Source organism: Meles meles, chromosome 12 (genome assembly GCF_922984935.1).
Source record: "Meles meles chromosome 12, mMelMel3.1 paternal haplotype, whole genome shotgun sequence".
NCBI classification, from domain to species: domain Eukaryota; kingdom Metazoa; phylum Chordata; class Mammalia; order Carnivora; family Mustelidae; genus Meles; species Meles meles.
The window spans coordinates 10,856,179-10,880,961 of record NC_060077.1 but is presented as its reverse complement, the minus strand read 5'-3'; the positions used below and the strand labels follow the sequence as shown (position 1 = coordinate 10,880,961).

General features: G+C 38.6%; 1 protein-coding gene across 4 annotated transcripts in view; it reads right to left on the bottom strand.

The window, feature by feature from the left end:
- Positions 1-6,646: 6,646 nt before the first annotated feature.
- LOC123953775 (transmembrane protein 116-like) overlaps positions 6,647-24,783 on the bottom strand; it is a 54,843-nt gene continuing 36,706 nt past the window's right edge. For 3 of the 4 annotated variants that reach the window (XM_046024131.1, XM_046024130.1, XM_046024133.1), the window contains 7 exons: positions 19,793-19,897; positions 15,498-15,547; positions 14,260-14,343; positions 13,763-13,898; positions 11,977-12,121; positions 11,213-11,286; positions 9,135-10,193 (listed from right to left, as the gene is read on the bottom strand). In XM_046024131.1, the coding sequence (XP_045880087.1) occupies positions 9,942-10,193; positions 11,213-11,286; positions 11,977-12,121; positions 13,763-13,898; positions 14,260-14,343; positions 15,498-15,547; positions 19,793-19,897 (846 nt within the window). In that variant the 3' untranslated portion in view covers positions 9,135-9,941. Of the gene's footprint in view, positions 7,527-7,844; positions 7,910-9,134; positions 10,194-11,212; positions 11,287-11,976; positions 12,122-13,762; positions 13,899-14,259; positions 14,344-15,497; positions 15,548-19,792; positions 19,898-24,783 lie in introns of those variants that run through there. The other variant, XM_046024132.1, reaches the window with a different exon arrangement.

Below are 24,783 nucleotides of genomic sequence, written 5' to 3'. Positions count from 1 at the left end.
GAAACAGTCAACAAAACAAAGAGGCAACCCACGGAATGGGAGAAGATATTTGCAAATGACAGTACAGACAAAAGGTTGATATCCAGGATCTATAAAGAACTTCTCACTCAAACTCAACACACACAAAACAGATAATCATATCAAAAAATGGGCAGAAGATATGAACAGACACTTCTCCAACGAAGACATACAAATGGCTATCAGACACATGAAAAAATGTTCATCATCACTAGCCATCAGGGAGATTCAAATTAAAACCACATTGAGATACCACCTGACACCAGTTAGAATGGCCAAAATTAGCAAGACAGGAAACAACGTGTGTTGGAGAGGATGTGGAGAAAGAGGAACCCTCTTACACTGTTGGTGGGAATGCAAGTTAGTGCAGCCACTTTGGAGAACAGTGTGGAGATTCCTCAAGAAATTAAAAATAGAGCTTCCCTATGACCCTGCAATTGCACTGCTGGGTATTTACCCCAAAGATACAGATGTAGTGAAAAGAAGGGCCATCTGTACCCCAATGTTTATTGCAGCAATGGCTACGGTCGCCAAACTGTGGAAAGAGCCAAGATGCCCTTCAACGGATGAATGGATAAGGAAGATGTGGTCCATATACACAATGGAGTATTATGCCTCCATCAGAAAGGACGAATACCCAACTTTTGTAGCAACATGGACGGGACTGGAAGAAATTATGCTGAGCGAAATAAGTCAAGCAGAGAGAGTCAAGTATCATATGGTCTCACTTATTTGTGGAGCATAACAAATAACATGGAGGACATGGGGAGATGGAGAGGAGAGGGAGTTGAGGGAAACTGGAAGGGGAGATGAACCATGAGAGACTATGGACTCTGAAAAACAACTAGAGGGTTATGAAGGGGCGGCGGGGGTTGGGGGGGTTGGGAGGTTGAGGGACCAGGTGGTGGGTAATGAGGAGGGCACGTACTGCATGGAGCACTGGGTGTGATGCCAAAACAATGAACACTGTTATGCTGTAAATAAACAAATAAAAATAAATAAATTAAAAAAAAAACAGGGTTTCCTAATTCTCTGCCATCTTGCCCCTCCTCTGTTACATTCTTCTTCTTCTTTTTTAATATTTTATTTATTTATTTGACAGACAGAGATCACAAGTAGGCAGAGAGAGAGGAGAAAGCAGGCTCCCCGCGGAGCAGAGAGCCCGATGCGGGGCTGGATCCCAGGACCCCGGGATCACGACCTGAGCCCAAGGCAGAGGCTTTACTCCACTGAGCCACCCAGGTAACCCTCCTCTGTTACATTCTAATAGATTTTTAAATGTGCTTGACCCTTGTGGGTTTTTTTTTTTAAATGTATTTTGAAATAATTCATACGAAATTGCAAAGATAACACAGAAAGATGAAACAAGATGGGATTGGGAGGGAGACAAACCATAAATGACTCTTAATCTCACAAAACAAACTGGGGGTTGCTGGGGGGAGGTGGGATTGGGAGAGGGGGAGCGGGCTATGGACATTGGGGAGGGGAGGCGAACCATAAGAGACTATGGACTCTGAAAAACAACCTGAGGGTTTTGAAGGGTCAGGGGTGGGAGGTTGGGGCAACCTGAGGGTTTTGAAGGGTCAGGGGTGGGAGGTTGGGGGAACAGGTGGTGGGTAATGGGGAGGGCACGTTTTGCATGGAGCACTGGGTGTTGTGCAAAAAGAATGAATACTGTTACGCTGAAAAAATAAATAAAATGGGGAAAAAAAAGAAAAAGAAAAAGAAAAAAAAAAAAAGAAAGATGATATATACCTTTCACTGAGCTTTTGATACACCCTTGATACAGGAGGTTATCATAACCAGGACACTGACACTGATAAAATGTGAATAGTTTTATGCCATTTTATAATATGTGTAGATTTCTGTAACCACCACCACAATCAAAATAGAGGACTATTCTGTTATCACAAAGTTCTCACTCATGCTACCCATCTATAGTCATACCACTCCTCGCCCACCCCACTATCCCTAACCTCTGGCAAACACTAATATGTTTTCCATTTTTATAATTTTGTCATCTCAAAAATGTTATACAAATGGAATCATACAGTATGTAACCTTTTGAGATTGCTTTTATTCGCTCATAATGCCCTTGAGATCCAGCTAATTTTTGTGGATCAGTGGTTCATTCATTTTTGCTGCTAATACATGATATGGACTTACTGCAGTTTAACAGTTTAACCCTTTCCCTATTGAGCAACACTTTGATTGTTTCTAGTTTTGGGCTATTACAAATAAAGCTGCTGTGATTATCTGTGTATAGTTTTTATGAAGACATACATTTTCATTTCTCTGGAATAAGTATCTAGAATCGTTAACTGTTAAGTCACACCATTTGCTTAGTTTTTTAAAGAAACTGTTTGTTTTCCAGAATTAATACACAATTACATATTCCTATCAGCAATGTATGAAAGATCTAGTTTCTCTGCATCCCCACCAACATTTGACATTGTCTATTTTTCCAATTTTATCTATTCTAATAGGTCTGTAGTGGTCTCTCATGGGGTCTTAAGTTGCATCTCTCTAATGCCTACTAATGTTAAACATCTTTTCATGTGCTTATTTGCCATCCATATATTCTGTTCAGTGAATGTCTTTTTGTCTTTTGCCTATTCTCTAACTGGATTGCTGAGTAATAAGAGTTCTTTATATATTCTTGATGAGTCCTTTATCAGGTATGTGGTTTGCAAATGTTTTCTCCCAGTTTTTGGCTTGTCTTTTCATACTCTTAACAGGGGCTTTTATAAATTAAGAGTTTTTACTTTTGATGTGGTCCAATTTTTATGGATTTCTTTTATGGATCATGCTTTTGGTATCATGTTAAAAATTCCTCACCAAGCCCTATATCCTAAAGATGTTCTATATTTTCTTCTAAAAAGTTTTATAGTTTTACATTTTACATTTAAGACTATGACCCATTTTGAGATGATTTTTGTATGTGAGGTTTAGGTTGAGGTAGATTTTTTTGGTCTCTATATATCTAATTTTCCAGCACCATTTGTTGAAAAGACTGTCCTTCCTCCATGCAGTTCCTATTATTCCTCTGTCAAAAACTAGTTGGCCACACATGTGTGGGTTCTCTTTTCTGTTTGATTGATCAGTGTATCTATCCCATCACCAATATCACAGTGTCTTCAAATTGAAAAGAGGGATACTTCCCATATGTTATTCTTCCCCAAAATTATTTTAACTGTACAAGTTCCTTTGCCTTTTAGAAAATTTACATTTACATAAATATATTTATGTTTTATATGTAAATAAACATTTCACAGTCCATACATATATCAAGTCAACATGTTGTATGCTTTCATATATACACAGTTTTATTCATGAATCATACCTCAATAAAGCTAGGGGGTAGTTAAAGAGAAAATAGACCAAAAGCTTGATAGAAAAGGGGGGAAAGACATGAACAGATAACTATTAAAAATTTTTTTAAATGACCTTAAACATATTAAAACCTGTTCAAATTCATTCAAATTAGAAAAATACAAGTTAAACAGCACTGAGATTCCCCTTCTCACCTATTAAATGGCTGAAAATTACAATTTATGGCATGGTAACATACCCTGTTGCTTACAATGTGGGAAAATGGCATTCTAATACATTGCTGGTGGGAATGCAACTGGCAAAACCTTTTTGAAGGGGAATTTGGCAACATTAAACAAAGCTACGTTTACAGTTAGTTACAGAGGTACTGCTTCCCCATTTTGTGAAGGAACGTGCCTCCACAAAATTTCATATGTGCAAGATTATTTGTTGATGTGTTGTATGTAATTTCAAAACAATATATACAATTCAAAAGCCCATACAGAGAAGAGTGATTGAATAAATTATATCCATAAAATAGAGTATTATGCAGCTGTGAAAAAGAAAGAATGAAGAAGCTCTCACTGAACTGCTATGGGATTATTTACAGGATGTTTTCTTTAAGTTTAAAGAGGAAAATGAAAAATGTTATGCTACATTTATATAAGAAAGAAGAGGATAGAGACGCCTGAATGGCTCAGTTCGTTAAGCATCTGCCTTCATCTCAGATCATGATCCCAGGGACCTGGGACCTAGCCCCACATCAAGCTCCCTGCTGAGCTTCTCCTCTCTGCTTCCCCTTTCCCTCTACCCTTCCCCATCACTCATGCTCACTCTCTCATACACACACACTCTCTCTCTCTCAAATAAATAAAATCCTAAAAAAAGAGAGGAGGATACAAGAAAATATACATGCATTTACTAATTTGTGCAGAAAGAGAGGAAAAATAAACTAAGTACTATTAAGATAGGTGGTTAGGAGCTGGGTAGAAGGAAGTAGGACATGGAACAGATTAAAGGCTCAAGGAGGTATACTCTGCATACTTTCTTCAGTATACTACTGAGTTTTAGAATCATGGTAATATTTCATATATGCCCAAAATCATCATCATCCAAAATGTGGGGGAAAGCCCAAAATGAAATACAAACAGTAATATATGAACTTAGTTGTATTCAAAATGAATAATATCACCACGCCGAATAAGTTTAGATAAAGAAGTATAACCTAGATATTTCTAGAAAACATTATTTTGACCTCATACTGTAAGGCTAAAGAGAAAAAAGAACTGAATACAAATATTATTTTTCAGTTTCCATATGTGCTTTTCACAGAGGCATGGGTTACTCTAATACTTTACATGTATTCTAGGAATCAGCCAATAAACATATTGTGACAAAGAAAGGAAAAGGAACTGGAGGTTTGAAAAGGGCTGAATGATTCAGAGTAGGGATGGTGCAAAATATGACCTATCCAGAGATCTACAAACCCCTGCTCTGGAAACCTGTGGCTTCAATGACTCAAAAGAACAATGAATGATAGGAGAGGAAGACTTCCATGGGGACTGGGACTAAACAAATAAGGTTATAGCCTTTTCTTTTCTTGGTGTGTGATCCTGAGTCATAATACTGGCAGGACCTTTGAAAGTTTCCTCTCTGTACCAAGTTTTCCTTGGTACACTCCTCTATGAAGACAGCAGGAGCTCAATTAAGCAGCACTAAAATTTTGTGTTTTCATGAAGGTTGCAAAGTTAGGGCACTCCTGAGAAGAGAGACCACAACAGGAATAGGAAGAGGCACAGTCAAACAACAGATGTCATCTTGTAACTCTCAGGATGGGAGCAGCTATCCTTGCAACAGGCAGCAAAGCTTTGAGCTTTAACCAAACTGCGTCACTGTCAAAGATATGGATCTCAGGCAAGGCAACTGAGACAGAGGTATAAGACTATTAGTTGTTTCAACTGGGCCATGAAAATGACAACTGTAGTTACTTTGCCTCCCTTTTTCTCTTCCTTCTATGAAATCAAGTGGTCATGGGTAAGGTTTAGAGTGATTTTTCTTCCAAGAATTCTTGAATGGGCACTTGAGAATGAGCCCTTCCTACATTAAACTGCATGACATCTTTACAGCTGATAATGACTATTCTTCAAGGGGTACATTGTAAATGGAAATCTCTTTATTATAAAACAGTCATCCCTAGCAACTTGATGATATTCAAACTTCTGAAAGAAAAAGCAGAAAAAATGTCCTATATTCTGCTCATACAAGGAAAATGGCCTCTTATTAATATGAAGCAAAAGAAAGGATTATTTATCAAGAACTACCACATTTATACACATCAAAATGGGATACTAGGCTTAGACATACCTTTTATTCAGGATGAATAGATGTTCAGAGGGTGAACTGCATTCTCTGTGACTATCAGCACTTGCTCAGGGGTATAAAGGGAGTCTGGACTTTAGATGACACTGCCTTTGGCATCAAGACAATCTATACTTCAAAGAATTTGGGGCATATGGTTTTCAGCATATCTTTAAAATCAGGTTATTCTTATTGGAAGGGAGACAAACCATAAGTGACTCTTAATCTCACAAAACAAACTGAGGGTTGCTTGGGGGAGGAGGAGTTGGGAGAGGAGGAGTGGGGTTATGGACATTGGGGAGGGTATGTGCTATGGTGAGGGCTGTGAAGTGTGTAAACCTGGCGATTCACAGACCTGTACCCCTGGGGATAAAAATACATTATATGTTTATAAAAAAATAAGAAATAAATAAAAAAATTTTTTTAAAAATCAGGTTCTTCTTGTGCAGTGAGTGGAGATAAACAAGAGGGGCTCTTAATCACTTCACAATTTCAGAGCAAAATAGAACCCTCTTCCTTTTCAATGTCGTGTATGTGGTCACTACCCAAGCATGCAGAAATATGTTTACTGTGGTTGACAGTATGCAGTTCCAAGTGTGGAATAATAATGCTACCAAGACAATACAGATGGTAACGGATGTTCATGTTAACACGTACAAGAAGAAACTAAATGTACTATAACCCAGTATTACTTACTGGGTTAAAGATATAGACAGAAAGAAACCTAGTGAAAAATCTCCCTGAATTTGCAAGAAACACTTCAAAATTTTAACTGCTAGAGAGACTGGCATCTTTTGAGAAGAGTGAGGCATAATGTCATTCATATGATCATTGGCCAAAGTCTTGGGAAGTACCAGAGCCATGCATTTCTTATTTTTTTTTTTTTAGAGATTTTATTTATTTATTTGACAGGGAGGGATCACAAGTAGGCAGAGAGGCAGGCAGAGAGAAAGAGGGAAGCAGGCTCCCTGCTGAGCAGAGAGCCCAATGTGGGGCTCGATCTCAGGACCCTGGGATCATGACCTGAGCCAAAGGCAGCGGCTTAACCCACTGAGCCACCCAGGCACCCCGAGCCATGCATTTCTTAGTGGAATCTGCATTGCTAAGAATTCAACCAGTGTTGAATCTTTCTGTCATGAAAATATAACACATTTTACAGCTTTTGCGGCTCACAAGCTTGGCCAAAACTTGGGAATGAAGCATGACCATGTGGGCCTACAAGGGTCATGGCCAGAACCTCTGACCTCTGAATGAATTTCTTACTGTAGATAAGGGCTTCAGCAACTGCACCACTGACTACTTCCACTGACTGTTGCATAAGCACAGAGAGTATAGCCTGTTTAAAAAAACCTGAGCTCCAAAGCTCCTTTGGAAAACCATACTGGGGAAAAAGAAAAGACAGTTAATAAGGGAAAAGAATGTGATTGTGGCAGGGTCCTTGGTTATTAAAAGGATCACTACTGTCTGTCTTCATGCCAACAAAGGAAGGTTCAGATCGCACATTTGGGATCCTTCTAAAAAGGGATCCTTTCTACCCCTGCTGCCTCAGAGTAGATGAGTGTGACCTCCCAGAACACTGTAATGGCATTTCCAGGTAATGCCAGACAGATACAAGGAAGATGGCATTCCTTACAAAGAACAGGTTATTATTACCAGGGCTGGTGCTGAAGCCTGGAGAATTTGTGTGTTAAAATCTTTGGAAAGGACAAAAAGGTAGCTTGGAAAGTTGAAAAATGTGAAAGGCTGTTGACTGAATTAAAAAACATCAAACCTTACCCAATTCCCCATGTAGGACATGTGGTATTGGAGTGCAGAATTTTTTGAAGTCGCAGACAGAGCTGTTGAGAGGGATAGTACCCAACATCATTCATAGATCTATATTAATCAAACCTGCTTAGATACCTCTATACTCTACTATGACTACAACCTGGACAAGTGTCATGGAGGAGTATTTGCAATAATTTTATGAAAATCACCGTGTCTACATCCATACCCCTCTTACATGTGAATCTAGGGGCTTGGGGGGCAGTTTGAATAGTGGCCCAGCTCCATGTGTCCGCTCTGACTCTCAGTATGACAAAAAGCTTATAATCCTAATCTGGATCTTGCCTAGCCTTTTACTATCTCTCATTCCTACTACGTTTTTGTTTACTTACATCCATAGAAGATCTAAGACCAGTGTCTGTGCAAAAAATTCATCAGAGAAGCAAGATGAACAAACCTGAAAAACATTTCATCATTACTTTCTTTCTGAAAATAAAGCCAAATATGAAGTGATACAAAAAAGACCTTTCTAAAAAATATTTTATTTATTTGCGAGAGAGAGAGAGAGACAGAGAGACAGAGAGCAAGAGCGAGCAGAGGGAGAGGGAGAAGCAGACTCCATACTGAGCATAGAGCCTGGTGTGGGGCTCAATCCCATGATGCAGAAATCATGACCTGAGCAGAAATTAAGAGTCAGATGCCCAACCGACTGAGCTTCCCAGGTACCCCATTATAAAAACTTTTTAAGAATCAGACTCCGTAGTTCTGGTGTCCCTCAAGGTCTACGGAAATAGGAATTTTTTTTTTCCATCTGCCACCCCAAATGTTAATACTTAGTCATTTTTTAAATTAAAAGAATTTAAAGAAGCTCCCTATGTGAAGCAATCTTTCTTGTTCTGTGCTACCCAGAAATCAGGTTTCCAGAACTATGGGGCAATGACAGGCCTCAAGATGTGATCTTGATGTAACAAGGCCAGGTCACCCTCCCCAGTAAGGGTAAAGCTGATGGCCTCAAACCTAAAGATCTGTTACTGATCTCCCTAACATATCTACAGAGAGTTCCTTCGGAGTGATTTCTGGAACTTACGTTTCATAGTATCCTATCTAATTCACCATTGTAATCTACTCTGTCAACTTTCTGTAACCTTGAGGACTTTTCCTTGGACAGACCAAAGGAGTAAATCAGGTGCGAAGCATCTCATTATTAGTCCCAGGTGTTTTAGTTGATTGTCATTCCAGCCACTTTGTCCATTTGGCTTTTCCTCTTTGTTTTCGCATCATACTATCTGATGCCCTGGCCTCAGACTGGTTTTGTTCATAACTTAACTGAAGAGATCAAACACCACTTGTTGTGTGATTAAAGAAGAAGGGTGGTGCCTGGCTGGCTCAGTCAGTTAAGTGTTTGAATCTTGGTTTCAGCTCAGGTCATGATATCAGGGTCCTGGGATCGAGTCTTATGTCAGGCTCTATGCTCAGCATAGAGTCTGCTTGTCCCTCTCCCTCTGCTCCACCCACTGCTGGCACTCTCTCTCTCAAATAAATAAATGAAATCTTTTAGAAGAAGAGGAGGAGGAGGAGGATGAAGCAGGGGGGAGAAGAAACACGTAGACATTCTTGCTAGTGAATGAGGCTCTGCAGTCTGGGAATCTTTTCTTTCCCAAAAGGTTCTTTCTAGCCATTCATTCACTTATTCATTCATTTATTCTATAAACATTCATCGAGCACCTACCATTAGGTTAAACCATGCAAAACTGACGATATTAGGTCATTTTCACCTAAAAAAAAAAGCTAAGTTCATATGGTTCAAACTAATTCTATGTCCAGGGACTGTGAAACCTACCTTTGGACTTCTGCTTATAAGTGAGAGTTGAGAGTTTTTGATACCTAAAGTTTCTTTTAACCCTGATTTCTCTTAGATCGTATTATCCCTTGTAACTTCATGAGACTGGCCTTAATTTCTTAGAGCAGATGGTTCCTACTGTCAAGACTTAGAACAGCACTGAACAAATAAGAGAGTAGGATGTGCCTGAGGATCCCACTGTCAGTTTTTTGGTAGTTACTATCCTTGCTTCTTCTGAGTTTCAAAAACTCTTCAAAGAACAGAAACCCAGGACTTTCTTTGTCCAACTTCAGAGAGAATGACAATACTAGCAAAATCTGAGCAAGCTGCTGCATGCCACCCTACTTCCCATAGGACCACAGAGTAGAGAGCCTGGAAATGGCACATATAAGTAATAACTTGGAAATTATCCAGAAGAGATTTAAACAAATATAGTATTCACTGAGGTGATAGGAGTCTATCTCTTAGAAGGAAAGTGGCTTTACCTCTCTGAACAAAGACTTTAGTGAATCTGAGAATAACAGAGAGATCCTGCCCAATTCAACAAGAAAAGCTACTAACCACAGCACTACATCCTCTTTCACTTCCATAGTTTAAGGCATGGTTGGAAAGACCTGAGATGTTGTTCCCCAACACTCTTCTCAATCCATTAGTGTGGAATAATTCTGGTTCCTGGATGTTCCAGTATTACAGTTTCAAAGAATGGTGGAGGGCTGGTATCAAAACCAAGGGCAGACTCCATTGTATCTAGGCCCCTGCTATAAAATCTCTTCTGTGAGCATAATAATGGTGTTTGGGTGTCTGCATCACGCCGAGCCTGTTGCTTTAGTTGGTAGAACTTGTATTGTGTCCAGCTATATACTCCACAGTTGAGAAGACCCTGGGATGATGCTGTTAGAGCCTGAGGAGATGAAGTGATGGAACCTATCCTTCAGGTTTTCAGAGATCCAGGGAATCATCCCCATTCCCCTTATTTATAAAGCACTGTTATATTTGTTTTATCTCAAACAGCAAAATCTGGTGTCAGTTTTTCATATTTTTCTAGCTCTTTTTTTCCACTATGCTCAATTAGCCAACAAGTATATAGTACATAGTACACAGTACATCATTAGTTTTTGATATAGTGTTCAACAATTCATTAGTTGCATATAACACCCAGGTATCAACACAACACATGCCATCCTTAATACCCATCACCCGGTTACCCCATCCCCCCACCCCCTTTGTTCTGTAAACCTCAGTTTGTTTCATGGTCCCGACTCTCATGGTTTGTCAACCTCTATGATTTCATCCCATTCTAGCTCTTCCTGAACTCACTCTTTGCATCGTACCTTGTTATTATGGATGACTGAGGGTTGGTCATACTTCTTGGCACATACATAACGAAAATGAATGGATTTCGATCCCCTTTCTTATTACCCCCATTTCCCAGGTCAGACTTGAGGAAAATGCCCTATCAGTATAGTCAGATAACCCCAAAAAAGCTTCATAAGTCTAATAAAAAAGGAAAAGAGAGAACTGTTCTATTTCTGTATTCCTCTCTCCTCATTTACCTGGAATAGCTAATTTATCCCATTCAATTCGCTTTGGGTGGGAGAGAATTATGTCACTATCAGTGTTTCATAAAAACATTATCTGGTAGATTTTAGTTTTTTGTTACCCATCCCTTAAAAACACACCAATAAAATGAAGTTAACCAGAGATACATATGCTCTGGAATACATGACCGCACTTGCACAGAAGTATCTACTTCATCTGTGAGGAAAACTTCACAACTTTTCATAACTGAATATAAATAATATATTTTCCTTTTTGCAACACAGAAATAAATATGCTAAGGGAAAAAACTGTGCTTACTAAGTAATGTCAGTGTAAGAGAACAGGATAAGAGAGTGTAAAAACGGATATTGAAGGTGTTACCTGGAGAACACAGAGGGCCATGTGAAGCTTCATGTCCTGTGGCTTGGTCAACTTTATGATCATCAGAATGACAGCTGTGAAAACACAAAGTATAATATAAATCTTCTTGCCAGCCTTACCCCCCAGGTGGCTCAGTCAGTTAAGCGTCTGCCTTAAGCGGTCCTGGGACTGAGTCCTTCGTGGGGCTCCCTTTGCCTGCCACTCCCGCTGCTTGTGCTCTCTCTAATAAATAAATATAATCTTTACAAAAAATCCCCCAGTATACATGCCTACGCACCATGAGAAATAAGGGTACAGGCATAATGAAGACTAGGAATGAGATTAACCAGTAAGATAAACCACTGGGCCTCCCGTCTCCAACTTCCGTTCCTCACTTACTAAACTTTACAGGTTACAGTGTAGCAATGTTGGTTAAGATACACTATGGGGAGATAAGTTATACTTCTTGGTGTTCAGAATTCACCAAGATCTTTCATAAGCACTATCCAATCTGATCTTCACTATATTTTGTGTACTAGGAGGGGCAGGTGTTAGTATCTCTGAGCTCTATCAGAATGTTTCCTCTCTTAGATTGCATCTCTTGTCTAATTACCTTAATTTCTAAAACACAGGAAGAAAAAGAAGAATGTGGAACCAACATAGATTTTATAGTTGGACAGGAATTTTACAAGTTGCAGTCATTCTTCTTGGTAAGACCACTTTGCTTCATCAGAACCCAATAGGTGTCCTCATTATTACCCAGCTCTTCCTTTGAAGATACCCACCTGGCCCCCAGCAGCAAAAGAAAGCCACCGGGTAGAAGCGTACTCGCTGCTCCACAATGTGAATCACTGCCCACTGTTCACTCCCCAGGAAGCCAGTTGATTTCACAAACTTTTTATACAGGGTCTGGGCTTGGATGAGTAAGATCTAAACAGGGGTACATCAGTGAGTAGTTTGCCTGAGGCTTCGTAAAACTTCCTAGTTCTAGCTTCCTATTGTTGTAGGGGGATCACTTCTTTCAGGATCTGACAGCAGGAAAACTCATTCTCCTGTCTTTACCATCTAAGACTGGATTTTTCTGAAAGAAAATCATCTTCAGAGTGAACTTTTCTTGCCCAGGGGAAATGGATAGATATTAGCCAAACCTGTGGTTACCATGTTCAATACATAAACTTTACATCAACTCTCAGGCTTCCCAACCCCCCTGAGGCTAATCACAGTATATATAGGAAGTTAAAGCTAGGATCTAACCAGGCCCTCTTTTAAAATGCTATACTAGAGCCTGTGTTAGAAAGTATTCTATGCTTAATACCCTTAAAATAAATACATCAGCACCATGGCTGAACTGAAATTCTCAACTCAAACCAAAATAAAGTTTTAGGAAGTCTCTTCTTGCCCTTAGATGGAAAGGGGGACTGTTTACCCCTTCCATCTGGGGGCTCTCTATATAAGCTAATGAAACAAATATAAATCAGTTCAGAACTCCAATGTGCTTTCTGTGGGGAGTAAATTAGGCAATAATCTTGGTAACAAATCTGACAAATCTAAAATTCTCCCTAATCATCCAGACCCACTCTCTTAGTTAATAAGCCAATTATTTAATTAAGTTTAGCCATGTCATTTCATTTCCCCACAGACATAGGAATCAAAAGGAGGCTTTTACTTACTTAGGAATATTAATGTCTAGTAGAATCAGTTCTGATTCTGAATGCCCACTGAAGATTGCATCATTTAAAAAAGCAATCAAGAATCCCCAGGGTAGGGGCACCTGGGTGGCTCAGGTCATGATCCCAGGGTCCTGGTATTGAGCCCCGCATCGGACTCCCTGCTCTACAGGAAGCCTGCTTCTCCCCTTCCCACTCCCCACCAACTCCCCACCCCCCACTACCTCTGCCTGATCTCCTCTCTCGATGTCTCTTTCTTTCTGTCAAATAAATAAATAAATTCTTAAAAAAAAAAAAAGAATTCCCAGGGTACCAGGCTATGGGATACCTGCCTCTCTTGTTTATTAGTTCTAAGTGAAGATCATCAAAATCATCTTAATATAAACTATTTATTTCGCCCTCTTTACAAAGTTGCTGATTTGAGCTAAGCTCTCTCCACAATTTATTTTTAAATTGTTAAAGGAAATTCTCCATAATTTTATTTTGTTCACAAGTGCCAGCTGCACTAGCAAATATTCCCTCATTATTTGGAAAATAATCAAATTAAATCATAGCACATTTCCAATATTCTAGAGCGTTATACTTGACATATACTATACAGTATACTTGACATATACTAATTTTCTGGTCTGGTCTTCCATGAGGATCCACAGGAACATATATTAATTAGTCCTAGAGTGAGCATAATTCTCATGTAACAACTAGAGACTCTTTTCCCCCTGATCATTTAATCTTGGGAAGTCCAAATACTGAGGTAGTAATTAAACTGTCAATATCTCTTAGCTACTTTCTTAGTTCTAAGACTTTAGGAAATTCCTCTCCATCCCATTTTTCCCAGTCCCTGGGAATAACGTGCCATCCCTCCCAATCCCCTCTCTTTCCATAAGGGCAGGTGGCACCATACCACAATGGTGAGGAGGCTGAGGAGAAAGCTGGTCAGGAAAATGGTGATCCCATAAAAATAAAGTGTGCTACAGACGGATATGTTGGCAGAAGGTAGTTCAGCCATGGCTGATGGTGGTGAGAACATCAGAATACACCTAGGAAGAGAATCAATGGACAGGACCACCATTACAGATATGACACTAGAGAGATACACATTTGGTAAAACAAAATTTATTAAGTATGCAATTTTACTTACCATTCTGCTAACCCTGGCCCATAATACTTTATTCCTTCTTATAGATACATTATCTTCCAGTCACTTCACATTATATTCCTACTTATGTATTTTTTGCCTGATTATACCTTGTTCTATAGACTCTACCAAGGTTCCACAGAACCTTGTTCCAAATACAAGCAACTTGGCCAGAATGTATGTAGAAAGTCTTTTCCATCTCTATATATAGAAAAGAAAAGGTACAGTCTACCACGGAAATGATAGATTTGGTCCTCGCTTACCTGTGGCTCTGGCTGAAGTTGTGGAAACATTCACTAACATTGCCCAGACAGAATACAGGTATCATTAACAGAAGAGGTATCAGGCTGGGAGGGAAAAAAAAAACATCAATCTAATAGGCATTTTTATGGCCTTTCCCCATCACAGAATACTCTGTTCTTTTCCCAACTCCATCACCCCTCAACTCTCCATATATATATATTATATAATAATATATATTCTATATATATGGAATATATAGATTCCATATATATGAATATATATATGAAATTCATATATATATATACATATATATATGAAATTTCTTCAAGAAAAATGCCTCAAAAACCTTATGTATAGGGGTGCCTGGGTAGCTCAGTGGGTTAAAGCCTCTGCATTCGGCTCAGGTCATGATCTCAGGGTCCTGGGATCGAGCCCCACATCAGGCTCTCTATTCAGCAGGGAACCTGCTTCCCCTCTCTCTTGCCTGCCTCTCTGCCTACTTGTGATCTCTCTGTCAAAAAAAAACCAAAACAACCCTTATGTATACTTTTTGTCCAATTGGTAGGTAAGTGGAGTGGAGAATGCATTCCATACCTAAATTAATGAACCCTACAATAGTGTCAGAGAGTCTTTGGGTGTGGGTCAAAGTGAAAGGAAAAAAATCTAACAAGGAGTTCTGTGCTAACTTTCCATGGCCACCAGGAATAACAATTTTCATCACCCCATTTGTAGGAGCTTTTTCAAAGCATACACTTAAATAACCAATTATTAATCCAGCTAAATAGAGCCAGCTCTCTATAAGAGGAAAAGATCCAGAAGTAAAAGTTATAAACTCTAATGTCAACTCTGACATGACTACTACATTAGGTGAGATCCAGACCCTTCTGAGGGTAAATAGTTCCAAGACTCTCACCCAGTGTTATAAAGGTGGATGAGATCTTAAAAGCTATCTGTTACAACTCTTCATGATATAAAAAGGAATTAGAAGTCCAAAGACTTAAAGTGAAATATTTGTTGAAGATCACACAGAGTTAATGGCAGAATTATGGTTAAAATCCGAATCTAAAATTGCTTGCCTATTCTACCTGGGAACATGGTTCCAATGATCATATGTTTGTAGCTTCCAACTCAGTAAGGCTCTGTGAGGACCGAGGAGTAACAGACTCTATGGAAATGAAGGGCACTGTCCTATTTGTTCTCACCTAGACCACAGAATAATGAGTTTACACCTTGCTAGAAAGGAAAGCAAAAACCTTACCTTGACAAAATGATGGCTATCTGACCAACGTGACAAGTATAATCTATAACCTGTGAAAAAAATAAATATGAGTAAAGTCTTAGAATACTGTCAATCATAATAAAATAAATATCAGGTCATTACTTATCACTTGTACGAACAAAAATTCCCAAGAGCCACCCTGCTTCTGTCAAGCAATATTTGCTACAAAACTTAATTAAAACTTAATTAATTAGCATTAGAGACAAGAGAATTTTATCTCTATTACTATAATCTAAAAAGTACAACAGCAACAACAGCCACAAGGAAAGCCTGTGGGAAGTAGCTTAATATAAGCCTTGGATACCACAACAAATTCTTTTAAAAAGAAAGGTAAATATGCAATCATACAGTACTCCTCCATCTTCTAATAATAGTTCAATCCTATTCTCTTTTAGATCCAGGGAGGTGTGGACTTTTCAGATCTTACAGGTGGAGCAGAAGTCTATGTATAAAATGACCAGCAGAAAGCTTAATAGGCCAGGATTAGCATAAAGGAGGCAAGTCAAATAAGCCCTTTGGATATAACATCTATTAGACTCTAGAAGAAAGAACATTCCAAACACCCCCAGTTGTATTAGACACTGAAAAATAATTTACAGAAGAATGTTATCTACCCACTGGAAGTTTATGAAAAAAAAAAAAAAAGACTTTGAATAGAACACTTTAAAGTGAGAATAAACTAGAAAACAGCTTTTTTCTGTTCTGAGGTAAGAGATCCTATTATATTCTAGAATGGCACTGTTAAAAATCAATAAGCATTAAGTGAGCAGTTAATCAATAATCAGAGATGGGTAAATGATCTTCCCTAAAAACTATGGATCAGGAAGAGTAAATGATTTCAAATAAAACAGTCACTGTTGATTTTAAGTAAAATGAGAAAAGTAAAATCAATCTTGGGTGACCTCTCCTACCTGTGTCCCTTCTTCCCTTTTTATTCTATCCTCTACCCATCAGGCTAAACTGTTTTTAATTTCTGTTCTTACCTTACTATCAATGAATCTCTGATTAAAAAAAAAAACTTACCCATAATAGTACCATTTATTCATTCAACAAATTTTTATTGAGTTTCATCATGTGTATGATAGTATACCACTTTCATTAAGTCTAGAACTGATCTGTAGGCTCTAGAGAAAGGTATGTGGGTAGGTTTTCCAGATTAATTTACTCCATGAAGCTCTTAAACAAAAAATCCCCTTCAAAAAAACCAAAACAACTGGGGAGGGTATGTGCTAGGGAGAGTGCTGTGAAGTGTGTAAACCTAGCAATTCACAGACCTGTATCCCTGGGGATAAAAATACATTATATGTTTATAAAAAAATAAGAAATAAATAAAAAATTTTAAAAAAAAACAAAAACAAAACAGGGGTGTCTGGTTGGCTCAGTTGGTGGAGCATGCAACTCTTGACCTCGGGGTTGTAGGTTCAAGCCCCATGTTGGCCACACAGATCACTTAAAGATAAACTCTTGTGGAGCATAACAAATAACATGGAGGACATGGGGAGATGGAGAGGAGAAGGGAGTTGAGGGAAATTGGAAGGGGAGGTGAACCATGAGAGACTATGGACTCTGAAAAACAACCTGAGGGTCTAGAAGGGGCAGGGGGTGGGAGGTTGGGGGAACAAGGTGGTGGGTATTAGTGAGGGCACGTGTTGCATGGAGCATTGGGTGTGGTGCAAAAACAATGAACACTGTTATGCTGGAAAGAAATTAAAAAAAAAACACACACAATAGAATGGATACTACAGAAATAAGAAAACTGGAATATTTAGCAAGATTTATACAATAAGATTAAAATATACAATGACAACCAAAGAAATGAAAATTGCTAACATCACAAAAATGTTTTTTAAAAACGATTTTATTTATTTATTTGCGAGACAGTAAGAGAGCATGAGCAGGAAGAAGGGGAAGAGAGAGCAGGGAGCCTGAGGTGGGGCTCAATCCCAGGACCCCAGGATCAAGACCTGAGCCGAAGGCAGACACTTAACCGACTGAGGCACAAAGCCACCCCTAAAAATGTTTTCTACCAAGATCACTTAGTGATATACCGAAAGAATCAGGAATAAGAAACTGATTGTACTATACAATGGAATACTATTTAGCACTAAAAAAGAATGAATGACTTACATATGCTATCATGGATAAACTTCAAAAGCTTATAAATGAAATCAATCAGACACAAGAGAATATATATTGGATGATTCCATCTATATGAAATGTCCAGAAAAGGAAATCTAGAGAGTCAGAAATTAGATTAGCAGTTGCCTAGTACAGGGGGTGGGTAGGAAATTAACAATGGGCATGAAGAATTTGATTAGGGTGAAGAAAATATTCTGGAACTGATTTATGATATTATTTTATAATAAACACTGTTATGCTGGAAAGAAATTAAAAAAATAAGAAATAAATAAAAAATTAAAAAAAAAACAAAAACAAAACAGGGGTGTCTGGCAAGTATTCTTTAGAAACCACTGGATTGTAACTTAAAATAAATGAATTATGTGATAAGTAAAATATGTATGCACACGCAAAAAATCCATATGTACTTAGTGTTCTCCTCTCTTTTATAAATGTCATACTAGACAGTGCCCCAAACTCTCTTTGAACCAAAGAAGGGAAGACAAGTATTCCCTGGATCCACCTTGTTTTCTGATTACCACACATGAACCCCTCTGCCCTTCTGCAAACCAGTATCTGTTACCCACACATATTGAAGAAATATAGCAGAGCAAAACAGACATTCTCCCTTTCCAACACCTGGAGCCCAAATCCCATGTGAGCAAACTGAGCACCTTCCCTGACTCTACCCAAGATCTTATTCTTTACGCTAGCAACAATGATGGATTGGCATGAAGCTAAGAAGGATGGAACCAGGCAGTAATGACAGTATGCAAATAATGTTTCCTATAATCAAACTTTTTTATTTTTATTTTTTTTTAAGATTTCATTTATCGGGGCTCCTGAGTGGCTCAGTGGGTTAAAGCCTCTGCCTTAGACTCAGGTCGTGATCCCGGGTCCTGGAATCGAGCCCCGTTTCGGGCTCTCTGCTCAACGGAGAGCCTGCTTCCACCTCTCTCTCTCTCTGCCTGCCTCTCTGCCTACTTGTGATTTCTGTCTGTCAAATAAATAAATAAAATCTTCAAAAAATTATTTATTTATTTATTTGACAGACAGAGATCACAAGTAGGCAGAGAGGCAGGCAGAGAGAGAGAGGAGGAAGCAGGCTTCCTGCTAAGCAGAGAGTTTGACGTGGGCCTCTATCCCAGGACCCTGGGATCACGACCTGAGCCGAAGGCAGAGGCTTTAACCCACTAAGCCACCCAGGTGCCCCATAAAACCTTTTTATTTTTTTGATGGCAAGAGAGAAGAGGAAATCTTTTCAACAGAATGGAAACTCTGTGAGAACACGACTTCTCTTTTATTAAGCTCCATGAATTCACCTACCCAGTCCTGAGTGCTTGCACTGTTTATCAAGGATGTATGGATTTGTTTCAGCATAATGGTTTTTTTTTTACATTGAGGCATTTTATTTGTACATATGTATTAAACCCCTAGAAAAAGAATTCCAGGATTTTCCCTCCTGTATGTTTTCATCTTGCTTATTCATGGTCCATGATATCAGCTGAGGTTGTCAGTACAATGAAACCAAACTGGTGGGGCAGAAGCAGGTTATTCTGCCATTTTTCTACATCTTTCAGTTGTACGTTAAATCGGGACCGATCATTCCACACTTGTTTAACCTGCCCCTGAGGTTCACAACAATTTTCCCCATTCTGTGATCATCAGTGATTTCAAATTCGCCAATTTAATTATGCTTCATCATCACAGTGAGAAACCAGATGAGACTTTGGAGGGAGCCTAAGAAGGACCTGGATTTTGTCTCGCTTTTCAGAATTTTTAATGCTCTTGAGAGCATGTGCCAGGACATTCATGCACATCATTATGGCGGCACTAAAGACAGAGGAAAGAAGGCGGGAGGGGTGAGCCCACGGAATTATGGGTAGCATACTTCTTTTTTTTTAAAGATTTTATTTATTTATTTATTTATTTGGCAGGGAGAGAGAGAGAGAAAGAGAGATCACAAGTAGGCAGAGCAGCAGGCAGAGAGAGGGGAAGGAAGCAGGCTCTCCACAGAGCAAAGAGCCCCAAGCAGGGCTCTATCCCAGGAACCTGAGATCACGACCAGAGCTGAAGGCAGAGGCTCAACCCACTGAGCCACCCAGGCACCCCAGGTAGCATACTGTTCTTAAATATCAACTATGAATAAAACTTACCAGTGGAAATGTGCTCTGTCCATTCTGGTTGTGTCTCATCCTCAACTCTTTGTACAGATACCAGATGTAATTGACGGTGTAAAGAAATGAGGAAATGTAGAATATCTAGGTGAGAATTAAAAAAAAACCTCATAACTGTTCCAGTCTGACTTTTTCAATTTATTACATTATTTTCTACCATAAGAATCCTACTTAATTGTCTATTAGTAATGTACCATCTAATATACATAACATGCATAACTGCGCCATATCTGGGAATTCTACCCAGGCCTACCTAGTTTATGTCTTGGATTCCTTATTTTATCCTTTTGACTATTTAAAGAAATCACAGCATTACCCACATTTTCTCACCCAGCTGTTCTACATTTATGAAGATATCCTAGAGTATTTTTCTATTTTATTTTTTAATTGGAAAGACCGTAAAGATTTCCATTTCTAATAATTTGAATTATTTGAACCAGCCTCCCATTTAAAAATTAAACATATTAGATGAAATATTTTTTAGATCCTTAAAAGGACCAAAGACCTGACAAGATAGCAAGGAATAAGGAGGACAAAATCCCAGAGAAAAAAATTTCTGCTTCCATCTTTGATGAAATAATAGTATTAGAATTTGCCCTTCAGCCTTAAAAACTAAAAATTGGGAAAAATATATGGAACATCCTGTTTTCAAATGTTAGGGTAACCATCAGTTCAGAACAGTAATCCCTGAAAGAAGAAAAACAAGCAAACATCCCAATCACTGGCAGGAAAAAGTGAGTGCAGTGAAGGAGAAACCAAACAGTCTGGCTGTCTTAGTGAGTGAGGAGGCAGAGTTCAGAGTTTGGAGAGGCCAAAGCAGCTATAATATATGAAGCAGATTATCAAAGAAGAGGTAGCTACACAGGTGTAGTGCTCTGGAGATTTGCAGTGGTACCCTCAAGTCCTTGATTAAGTACTGATCTATGCATGTGAGACAGAAAACCATGAAGACCAGGAACAGAACAACCACAGAGGAATAGGTGAAACAATCTCCAAAGCAATAGTTTGTGTTTCCATCACTCAGAGTGGAAAGACGTCCTAATACATAGGCAGGAAATGAAGGTATTATAGCATAATAAGGTAGAATCATAAGAAGAGTATTGCCTCGGGGCGCCTGGGTGACTCAGTGGGTTAAAGCCTCTGTCTTCAGCTCAGGTCATGATCCCAGGGTCCTGGGATCGAGCCCCGCATCGGGCTCTCTGCTCAGCGAGCAGCCTGCTTTCCTCTCTCTGCCTGCCTCTCTGCCTACTTGTGATCTCTCTCTGTCGAATAAACATTAAAAAAAAAAAAAAAAAAAAGAGTATTGCCTCACTAATGGGACAAAATTAGCTGTACATGGAAGACTGCCTGAATCAAAGTTTAAAAGTATGTCTTAGAGAAATAAGCAAGTCTCGGGCACCTGGGTGGCTCAGGGGGTTAAAGCCTCTGCTTTCCGCTCAGGTCATGATCCCAAGGTCCTGGAATCGAGCCCCCCATTGGGCTCTCTGCTCAGCAGGGAGCCTGCTTCCTCCTCTCTCTCTCTGCCTCTCTGCCTACTTGTGATCTCTGTCTGTCAAATAAATAAATAAAATCTTTAAAAAATAAAATAAAATAAAAATCAACATTAACAGGAGTTTGGAAAAAGCTGATTCCAACCCTCATGTATGACTTTGAGGTATTTAAAACTTCAGTGCAGGAAGTACTTCAGATGTGGTGGAAATTGTGATAGAACTAGAAGTGGAGCCTGAAGATGTGACTAAATTTCTGCAACCTCATGATCAGACTTTAAAGGATGTGTGCTCCAAAGTATAGTATAATGACTGCCACACTGTAAAAAATAAGTTTTCATCAAATAACTCTGAGTTCCTTTACCCAAGGCCATAGGCAGATGCAAGTTTAGATTTTAGGAAAAAATCTTAAAGAAAGATCCCTAAAACCTTCCCACCATTACGATGACAAACATATGAGAGAAGTGAAGATCCATTGTAGGGAGTGGTGTCCTTTAAATTACATGGCTATTCAATATTGGGAGTAAAATTTGAAACATGATCAGATACTTTGTCTTCTTCTCTCCTCTTGTTGCCACTTAAAGAAACTGACCATTCTATGCTGAGGAAACAAGTTTTAAGAAGCAATAGGTATCCATTATATACAATGGAATATGATTCACCCACAAAAAAGAATGAAATCTTCCATTTGCAACAACATGGATGGATCTAGAGAATATTATGCTAAGTGATATAGAGAAAGAAAAATAATATATGATTTCACTCATATGTGAATTTAAGAAACAAAACAAAAGAGCAAAGAGAGAGAAAGAGAGCGACACCAAGAAACAGACTTTTAATTAGAGAAGTGATGTTTACCAGAGGGGAGGGAGTTGGGGGTTTGGGTAAAATAAGTGGTGGGGATTAAGGACTACACCTGTCATGATGAGCACCAGGTGATGTATGGGAAGTGCTGATTCACTATATAGTATACCTGAAACTAATATAACACTGCATGTTAACTAACAAAAATTAAAATTAAAACTTAAAAAAAAAAAAAAAAGTAATTTCATTTAAGCCCAGTAGAGGGAACCAGGATGTCATCATATCTGACAGATTCCTCCACCCTCCCACTAGCTAGGTAAACATTCTAAATTTGCCACTTCTTGCAGGTTTCAGATTTAAAAATCTGTTAAAGCCTGAGAGCACTGTTGTTAACAACCTTGATGATTATGACTAATATTAACATTCTTCAATATCAAATAGGGGTGACTAATTATAAATTTATCATCCTTTGGGGCACCTGGGCTGCTGAGATGGTTAAGCATTTGCCTTTGGCTCAGGTCATGATCTCCAGATCCTGGGATCAAGCCCCATGTCAGGCTCCCAGATTGGCGGGGAGTCTGCTTCTCTCCCTCTGCCTCTGCCTCTTCCACTGCTTGTGCTCTTTCTCTCTCTCGCTCTCAAATAAATAAATAAAATCTTTTAAAAAATAAAATAAAATAAATCTATCATCCTAACTACTTGTTGTCTTTTGAGACACTCCCAACTCATCAAATCCATTATCTTTATTCTCCTAAAATCCCAGTGAGGCAAATAGTTACAGAATGACTACCATGTATAAAGATGAACTTATAATAGAGAAAATGAGTAAGAACCATCTATTCAAACTTACATTTGTATAATGCCTTATACAAGGCATATAATGGCTTATAACTTAAGTACTTTTTGTATAATGCCTTATAACTTAAAAGTACTTTTACATATATACTGACATATGATCTTATTTTTGTGATAAAAAAACAAAACTAGTACTTTAACATGACTTATTTAAGGTCTGTTAAGCGGCAGAAACAAGCTCACTTCTATTATTAAATTAATAAAAGACCAATGTAAGAACTTATTTGCCCCAAATATCCCCTACACCAATCTAAAACAGATCCAAAAGATAACTCCAGAATCTCAATTTTCAACCAGACCTTTTTTGTTTTTTTTTTTAATTGAATCCTGACACTAAACAAGATCTTAATAGCTTATTTAGTTCATTCATTTACAAAATGAAGATACCTAAATTTAAAATGTGGTTTTCTACCTTTTTAAAATTGTCTTGAAAAGACAGCAGCTCAAACTTACCATAGAAAACAGAAATATAGTACAATCTAGTATAAAAATACTCTCAGATGGCATTTTTGAGCAAATTCTTGTCTCTGTAGACAAGAACCCATTTTCTGAGCAACAGAAAATAAGGTAAGAGAATTCTACTCTAAAGTAGACTCTAGATGTCCCAAAACACTTAACAGTTTGGGTAAAGCTACTTCTGTTACATGGACCTAGGATACAAGGGATTTTTGCTGTTGTTGTTAAAAGTACTTACCCTTAACAAAGGGAAGTGATCATGACACAAATCTGTTCTGTCACAGATCAGACATGGTGCCATGGCATTAATCAGATGTTGGTTAGTATACCATGGCTAAAAGAGACAGCTAGCTAAAGTGGGCTAGCATCAGAAATCTACCCATAGAAAAGGGCTTAGGGCCATTAAGTATGAAATTAAATCCAGAGAAGTCAGCTATCAATTAGCAAAAGTTTATTTGAGCTCCTATTATATTTAAACCAGACCCTAAAAATCACAATAATAATGTCATACAAACCACCAGCCACTGAAAATTTAGGCCTTGGATTTAGGCAGGCTAAGTCCAAAAGGTCAGAGAGGCAGTGAGAATATATTAACTAGCAAATGTCATGAAGTAAAATCCTAGATAAGAGAATATTTTTAATAGACTGCTTTTACCGACAGATTCAGAAGGTAACAGATCAATAAATATGGGGAGGAAACAAAAGGCCTGCAGGAGAATTCTGTTCCTAAGAAGACCAGCAGATATCCTATTTTACCTCCAAAAATAATAAGAACAGCAATAATTCACACTAGGGGCAAGTACTTCGCATTTTTACCAAATTTAATCTTCATGACAACCCTAAGAATCCCATCATTATTCATATCTTACAAGGGAAACTAAGACTTAGAAAAAATAACTTGCGGGGGCCTGGGTGGCTTAGTGCGTTAAAGCTTCTGCCTTCGGCTCAGGTCATGATCCTCAGGATCCTGGGATTGAGCCCCACATCAGGCTCTCTGCTCAGCGGGGAGCCTACTTCCCTTCCTCTCTCTCTGCCTGCCTCTCTGCCTAATTGTGATCTCTGTCTGTCAAATAAATAAATAAATATCTTTTTAAAAAAATAGTAACTTGCTTAAAAATCATACAGCTAATAGGTACCAGAGCTGGGATTTAAACCCAGATCTGTTTGACTCCAAACTCTATGCTTTAACTCCAAGCCACGAATTTCATGTTGTCTGCAATCCAAACTGGTATCTCTAAAGTATGTGACCAGGTTCATTCACTAATAAAAGGTGACTGCTAACACTTCAACCCATGTCAAAATAAACACTAGAATAGCCAAAAGTAAATAGGGAAGCAGACTGGGATAGTGTCTGACACTGTCATTTTC